This window comes from Miscanthus floridulus, chromosome 7 (assembly GCF_019320115.1).
Source record: "Miscanthus floridulus cultivar M001 chromosome 7, ASM1932011v1, whole genome shotgun sequence".
NCBI lineage: Eukaryota > Viridiplantae > Streptophyta > Magnoliopsida > Poales > Poaceae > Miscanthus > Miscanthus floridulus.
Window position 1 is genome coordinate 108,855,565 of NC_089586.1, and position 8,426 is coordinate 108,863,990.

General features: G+C 47.1%; 1 protein-coding gene across 2 annotated transcripts; it reads left to right on the top strand.

Moving 5' to 3' along the window:
- Nucleotides 1-1,887: 1,887 nt before the first annotated feature.
- On the top strand, nucleotides 1,888-7,168 carry LOC136464205 (probable transcription factor KAN2). 2 transcript variants are annotated; one of them, XM_066463164.1, is made up of 6 exons: nucleotides 1,888-2,717; nucleotides 2,851-2,927; nucleotides 4,394-4,448; nucleotides 4,733-4,895; nucleotides 6,225-6,294; nucleotides 6,571-7,168. In XM_066463164.1, the coding sequence occupies exons 1-6, from the start codon at nucleotides 2,114-2,116 to the stop codon at nucleotides 6,688-6,690; spliced, it is 1,089 nt and encodes a 362-aa protein (XP_066319261.1). In that variant the 5' UTR covers nucleotides 1,888-2,113; the 3' UTR covers nucleotides 6,691-7,168. The 2 variants fall into 2 exon arrangements, with proteins under 2 accessions (XP_066319261.1, XP_066319262.1); XM_066463165.1 differs by having other exon boundaries at nucleotides 6,228-6,294.
- Nucleotides 7,169-8,426: the final 1,258 nt, after the last annotated feature.

The window sequence follows — 8,426 nt, forward strand, 5'->3', positions numbered from 1 at the left end:
CATATGATGTTCAAACAAATACTCAAATAGCATAACTAGTTCGCAATTTTTGACATCAAAATTCAACTTCCAGTAATGGCAAAGTGATTTTGGTCAAAACATAAGCAAACTGGTAGGGGCAAGGGCAATAGCACTCACCATTTATAACAAAATAAAGACGACATTGATCACTTAATTTAGTGTAGTGATTGAAAGAATGCCAAAACGATGAACAAAAGATGTCCCATACATCACAATATGTGATCCAGCCTAAAGAAAAGAGAATAAATAGATCAATTATTTAGCAAAGAAAATGTAGAATTATCCAATGAAATTAATGCATTGCATTACCTTCATGCGCTAGTGGAGATCGTGGATAGCGACTTCGGGACCTTCCTATGACCCTCGAGTTAGTGCTACGATGGTCGAGTGGACGACACATGGTACTAGCTTGATGACTGGGGTGAAGTCCTTACGAGCATGGGTATCAGAGCATGGTTGTAGAATTCTATCTATAGCCCTACTACCAAAACTTTGTCTAGCTCGAACATGGTACTCCAACACCTCAAAGTAACTCTGTACTTTAGGAGCAGATTCTAAGTTATCCTAATCCTTTCCCCTTGCAATATGAGCCCAACACACATCAAATATTTCTGATACTAAATACCTATAATTTCATGAAATTTATTAGTATTAATCGTATTGTCATTCAATCCACCAAAACCTACTTAGGGCCTAGATGTACTTTTACTCCTCCGTTGCTATTATAGGTGACAACCATCCGACTGAAGATGATATATGGAAGAGGGCACGTATGGGAGAGTAAGGGAGAAAGGTGATGTGTGGGTATGGTGTGTGTATGTGTATGAGTATGTGTTTAACTTGTACTTTAAAAATATTGGGGTAAGAGTTAGACTTATTTGGTTGCAAATGGGCTCTTATTACCCTTTTCGTTATCTGGGTTTACCGAATATATACGTAAAGTTACATAACAAAGTCTGGAAAAAGGTAAAGGACAGATTTGAAAAAAGAATTAGTGGTTGCAAAGGAAATAATTTGTTTGTGGATGGCAGATTAGTGTTGATTAATTCAGTTTTGTCTAGTCTATCTATGTTTATGCTATCTTTCTTCGAAGTCCTAAAGAGAGTCTTAAAAAAGTAGAGTATTATAGATCCAGATTCTTTTGGCAAAATGATCACAACAAAAAAAAAAGAAATGGTGCTAGTTAGATGGCCTATTTTATGCCAACCAAATACAAGGGGTCTAGGAGAGATTTAAAACTTAGACATACAAATAAATGTCTCTTTAACAAATGGCTTCCCAAGTTGCATAGTAAACAGGGTGTTTGGCAAAAAAATTGAATAAACAAATATGTTTATGATAAAACTCTTTCACAGGTTTGTAAGAAAGCATGCAATTCTCACATTGGGTGAGCTTTTTATTAATAGGACGTCTGAGACGTGCGATCTGTTAGTCTATCTGGCTAACAAGAATGAAGTTGTATTCGGCAAATGTCAACCAAAAAGTCTTTTGTTGGTCTTTTTTAGGAACATGTTGGCTTCGATCTTGGGCCCAGTTTCAACAGTTTGAGGAACCCCCCCCCCCCCCCCCCCCAAAAAAAAAAAAAACGCGTGCGTGGAGAGAGGGGAGAAGAAGAAGAAGAAGAGAGGCCGGGGAAGAGAGGGGGGGGGGGGGGGGGGGGGGGAGAAAAAGAAAGCGGAAAGGAAAGCAAAAGGAGATGCATGGTGTGGGAGAATTCCGGCAACAAGCTACTACAAGCCTCGCCCCCTCTTTTTCACACGCCACACTACACATACAAATACAAACACACACTCCTGTCCTTTCCACTCCAAGTCTCCAAGTTTCGTTCCAACCCCCCCTCTCTCTCTCTCTCTCTCTCTCTCCGCCTCAGCCCCTCCCCCCTTCTCTCAACTCCTGCTAGCTCTCGCACACACTAGCTAGCTAGACTCCTCTCTTCTAAGCGAGAATTCCGGCGGCCTCCTCAATTTCCATACTCTCCCCCAACCAAATCATACGCAGCCATACTCTCCTCCGCCGATCCTTTGTATATACCACGACGAGAAGATACACCAGCCGGGTTCTCGTCATACACTTCTAGAGAGAGATCGAGAGAATGGAGCTGTTCCCAGCGCACCCGGACTTGCAGCTGCAGATCAGCCCTCCCCCAGCCACCAAGCCAATGGAGCTAGGGTTTTGGAAGAGGGCTCTAGACACCACCTCGCCTGGAACTCCAACAGCGGCGGCTGCCACGGCCCCCTCCCTCGCCTTCGCCACCTCGGCGCCGACGACAGCCGTGGGATACCACGCGGCGGTGGCGGCGGCGGGCGCGCACCATCATCATCATCAGGTGCCGACGAGCTCGCACTCCCACCTGGGTCTCCCGTTCTTGCACCACAAACAGCCCATCCTCCCGGAGGGCGGCGGCGGCGGCCTCCGCCGGGACCTGGCCTCCATGAGGCCCATCCGGGGCATCCCCGTGTACAACACCTCGCAGCCGCTCCCCTTCCTGCAGAGCCACCCGCACCACCACCACCACCACCACCCGCATTGCTACGACGCGATCGGCCACGCCGCCGCCGGGCCGAGGTCCCCCAAGGCGGCGCTCCGGCTCGCGGTGGCGCCGGCGAAGCGGGGCGCGCGCGCGCCCCGGATGCGGTGGACGACGTCGCTGCACGCGCGCTTCGTCCATGCCGTCGAGCTGCTCGGGGGCCACGAGAGTACGCGCTACGACGACGCTACCTCCTTCCTTGGCGGCTTGGCCTAGCAGTAGCACTAGCTAGCACGTCGCTGCTGCTGGGTGAATGATTGCGTGCTGACGATGCTTTTGCTGCTGCCTGTATGTATGTGCAGGAGCTACACCCAAGTCAGTTCTTGAGCTAATGGACGTGAAGGATCTGACCTTGGCCCATGTCAAGTCGCACTTGCAGGTGAGGGGAATAATCGATCACCTACTCATGAATTCTATCTATCCGATCCCTTGTACTCCGTGTGTGTGTGTGCGTGTGTGATATATATATATATAAATCGGTTAGCAGCTAATCTCAGCTAGCGACCCTCCTCGCTCTACTAGCTTCATTCGTTCTCTACTATCTCCCCTACTATGACTATGAGCATGTTTTGCATTGTTCTTGCACGGCCTTCTTCTCTCTATATATACTCCTACATATGAATGTTCATCCCCTCAATCGCTAACGTACAGATCTTACTCTTGTAGTAGTATTCTTTTCCTAAATAAGAGTACATATATACTAGACCTCATCAATATGGAAGAGAGAATACAGTACGTTGTACTTACATACTGTACAAGATATATACCAACACTCCTTTAAAAAAACAAGCTATACACACTCATTTCTTGCATGATAAAGTTGACCCCATTTTCACAGTTTCGCTGCTTGTACTTGCCGGTAGCTCTCAGCTCATGCGGCATGGAATAGGAGTAGGGTCATTTTACACTTTGACTTGCCCATATGGAAGCAGTAAAAATCTATCTCCCCCGTCCTTATCACCACCCCCATATGGATGTATCCTTCCACCACGAGAGAGTAAGCGCGATCGATCAGTGCTAGCAGCAGCTTGGGAGACGAGGGGTTTGCATGCATTGTCGCCACCGTAGCTGTAGCTGTAGCTGTAGCTTTTTCCACGGGGCCGGGCGCATTGCAGCTTTTCAATAAAACCCCGAGCTGAGCGAGATCAGCATCAGTTCGAGTGCTCAAAGCATGCAATGCGGCTTTGCCATTAAAAGCCACACCGGAAGGAGGGATCGAGGGATCAGCTGATCAGCTCGGTCAGCGGGGCCGGCGGCCGGCCTGGGGAAGGTGCGTGCATGCATCGATCAGTGCGTGGTGGCACGGCGGAGTGCTCGGCGGCTTCGCTCGGTGCGGCGGTGGCGGCGACGTCTCCCGGTGGCCGGACGGACGGATCGGGCCATGGCTTCATTCGATTCGACGATTGATCCGCCATGCGTACGATGTGCACACGAGGAGCAGGATGCAGCAGCAGCAGCCGGCCAGCCGATGAGCCGAGGCGCAGCAGCATTGATATGCATACTGCCCAAGAAGGGGTGGCAAGTACAACCCGGCATCATTCCGCAATAATGAATCGGGTGGAGTACTGATGGATCTAGGAGGAGCTGCCGCCGCTGCTGCCGCTGGTGGTGGGACGCTGCTAGCTGCTGCGCGCTGCACAGTAGCTGATCGAGCCATCAATGCCCCCGCTTGTGTTGTGCAGCCTTATTGTTTATTCATTCATTGGCCCACCTTGCTTGTATGACCAGTACCCCCCATCGACTTTAATGTACCACTTCGATATTCCTATAGCTCACAATCTTGCCAGATTTTTTTTTTACGCTTGATCGTCATCGTCATCCTTGGATTTCTTTTCTTGGCTGCAGATGTATCGGACCATCAAGACTACTGACCACAAGCCAGCTTCTGCTTCATCCTATGGTATGTACGAGGACGATGATCATACTACTACTATCCCTAGGTGTCAGTAACTCAGCAGTATTTCAGCAGCATCACCATGGAAACAAAAACTAGTTAGCCTGTTCGTTGTTTGGTTTCTGAGCTGATAAATTCGGTTGGTGCTGGTTTGTTGTGAGAGTAAAATACTGTTGGCTGACTGATAAGCTCTGACTGAAACCAATAAGCGAACAGGCTAATTACATGTAGGAGTGTATGTAGTAGACCGTACAAAGTTTTCGACATCTAGTCGGTCGAATATTTTGCAGGGCAAGCGGCTGCGAAAATGATCATCGACATCCCCGACGACAACCTGTTTGACCTGACCAACACCACCAGCGGGTCTGAGTCGTCTGCTCAGCACTCTAATCCTGACGGCAACAACGAGCATGGCTCCAGCATGTGTGCTCTCTGGTGCAACTCCTCCATAAGGTATACAGATATATCACGCCATTATATATGCCTTCCTGATCACCGGCCTCTTGCTGTATACTCCGTACCTCCTACCACTCCTCCATTATATTAGTGCCCTGGCCACATTAGTACTTGCTTTCTAGAATGTTCAGGAGAGGTATAGTGTTAGCAGTAGCAGCGAATCTAGCTATAGATGTGATGAATGACATAACCGGGACTAGATTGGCAAATTGCTGCGGTGGTTGAGGTAGTAAAAAAGGGAAAGGAGTACCTATACATTCTTGTGAAACTGCGCTCTTGTCTACTCGACTGTATATATAGGTCCAGGAGGGATGTCGTAGCTCAAAAGAATGTGTAGTGTTAAAAGCACAAATGTATTACTCCACAAATACACAATCTCTAACTAACATGTTTAGACTACCTCTAATCATATGAACGCATGTCTCTGACCTCTACTACAAGCAGTACGTACGTACTACAGTCATTAGTATAACAATGTTCTAAAGAGCCAGTCAGCTAATAACGTGCACCTTCCGACATCTTTTCCGATTCAAACTAGTAGTGGTCTTCTTCTTTAGGTTCAAAATAGTCATCTTCTAGCCACTTTAGGCAAAACAATGGAGTATTCCTTTGTCTCATTTTCCTTGTTTACTATAACGACCACCTCCAAGTGCTCCCAAAAAGCACCAGGGTTCGTACCTTTGTTCCATCTGCTCCCCATCATGCTGCAATGATCTCCCGAATATATTAAGTTATTAGATTTAATTATGGATATGCTAGGTAGCAATGACAAAGTGCACACATTTTTCCATGCTACCACGACATGAAACAGTGGTACATCATCGAATCTTGAGAAACTACATGAGAAACAACATGATATGTGCAATTTTCTGCTGGTTCGAATTGTGTATGTATGGTTGCAAGCACGTGTGCGCACTACCAATGAAATAAAGGTAGTGAATAATAGCGTAGCAGTGATGCGTCTATCTATGTCTCAGCACATATGAACCTTCCTAACACCTACGACAAGTATGTGCAGGCACTGATCAGTGTGCCATATCAAATGGTAGAGCAAAGTAGCATAAGCTAGAACGTGTATGCACGACCTTTACCTCCAGTTAGTCCCTGATATGATAAAGTTATCTTGTCATTTACAGCATCTTAATAGTGAAAGTATAGGTACGGTGTTGCATGCCCACTTTGTTCCCTGCTGCCTTCTTTTTCTCTCACATCAATGGACTCCCACTACGGATGAAAAGATATGGAGGAGGCATTTGATTCTCTCGATCAGCCCATGATAATCTTTTTCGATGATTGAATTCCTCCCCTTTTTCTTCTTTGCTCCAGCAGCAGCAGGGGGGCCTGGTTCCATGACAAATCAAGAGATGCCACTCCCGGCGACATCAAATCCTTCGAGGTACGCAGCCCTTTTTTTTTTCTCTAAACCAAATCCATCATTATCTCCAATACCTCGCCGACGATGGCCATGATGCCATGCTAGTTAGTGCAACAGCGATCATTCCGTTTCATTCGCCTTGGGACACTGCTCCTGTTGAGCTTTGATCAGTAAATGCATATTGTCGGCAGCTTGTATTTTGGAGCCATCAGTTAGTGCAGTTATCACATCATTTCCGATCTTTTAACCTCCCACTTTAATTTGTTTTTTTTTTTGTTTTTCACCTAATGTTTGCAGGATGTGCAATCACAAAGCCTTGACGATGTCTCCGACCTAAACTCATCGTCGCCGTTCCAAGTAGCTGGGATGTTTGGAGGCAAGAAACCGAACCTCGACTTCACCCTAGGACGGATATAGTCCGCGATCAGTTGAACCAACCGAGATCGATCGGCCATGGATAACAAGAGAAGACAGCAGGCTAGAGCTCGCTGCATATATAGATTGATTTGCTTCTAAGCAGCCATATTTATGATCTGATGGTGCATATATACGCATGCATGTGTGCCCCATATGGTCCTAGCTAGTGAGGGAAGAACCAAAGCTTGAAGAAACGAAAAGAGAGGCTAGGAGTAAAGAATAAGAGATAAGACAACCGTCGATCCAGGAACAAAGCTAGCTAGCGCAAAAGGAGTCGGGGGAGACATTGGGGCGTGCGTGTGTGCTTGTTGTTGTGTGCGTGGTGTAGTAGATAGATAGCTCGATAGGCTTTATCAAAGGCAGCAGGCAAGGGCAAGAGGTAGCTTGCTTGCCTGCCTGCCTGCCGCTCATCAAAGGGCATATGTATGCATATGCTCATTGCTTGCTTCTGGATGTGGTGTACACATGCATGAGGAGAGAGAGACGGGTGGGGTGTGTGTGTGTGGTGGGGGGGGGGGGGGGGGGGGGGGGGGGGGGGGTAGCTAGGGGCCGGTTGGCTGGCCAAGGTTCAACAAAAGGTTGCTTCGTATCTTTTCTTATATGCTTATGCCACACAAAGTGCGTAAAGAGAGGTAGCGCATATGTCACATATGCCTGCATGTATGTATGGACCATGGAGTATTCTTGCTCTCTGTTAGCTCCCAATCGAGGCAAGAATAGGTGCTTGCCCAGGATTGGGTGTATCATGCGAATAACTGCCTATGAAATATAGTGGGCAGTCTATCGAGGGGTATACCCACAGTAATAAATGATCGGTGGGGATGCGTGTGATCAGGAACCGGATGATAACAGAGAAACAAGATTTATATAGGTTCACGCCGTCAATGTGACTTAAAACCCTACGTCCTGTGCTCTGTTATTTTGTATTGATTGTGTATCAGATTCGATATCCCGTCTAGGGGACCCCTGCCTCTCTTTATATACTATGAAGGGGTAGGGTTACAAGAAAAATATCATATTTGGTATTATATAATAAATCACATCTTCATGTAGTCTTGCGATGCACGCCTTGAACTTGTGGGCTGGACCACCTTTAGGGCGTGGCCCATGTCTTGTCTTGTGGGTACCGGGGGCCATACCCCCATGGCTAGTCCCCGAGCGTCTTGTATCCTTTGAGCAACGCTGTCTTGAACAAGTCCGAGCAGTTTGATGTGAAGCCGGTCAGTTTAACCGGGGATCTGAGCGGTGGAAGTCGAAGCTGACTAGTTTAACTGGTGAACTGAGCAGTGAAAGTTGAAGCCGACCGGTTTAACTAGTACGCAGATCTCGGACTTAGCCAAGTAAAGCTTGCCAGAAGGATGTAAGGGACTCAAGATAAAAATTTGAAAATACTCCACCTTAGGCGAAGTGTAGCCACTTAGACTCCGTTTGCGAGGAATTATCCATGATTTAGTCAATAAGGAGGGTAAATCAAGAAAGGAGCACTACATTCACCGCTATGTGAAGTGTAGCCACTTAGTCCCCGAGCCTACTGGAACATAAAGAATGAATCTTATAGCAGGGTCAAAGAAAATAAATATGAAAGCTTGTCGATATCATCTGATATGTGCGTATCAAGACCCAGACGTGCTATCCAAGATCAGCACCCTGATCCGAATAGCATGGAGCAAGCTGATAGCACACCGATGAAACATAACAAGATTCGACCGCCAAGGGAATCCCCAGCTTAGCTGCGA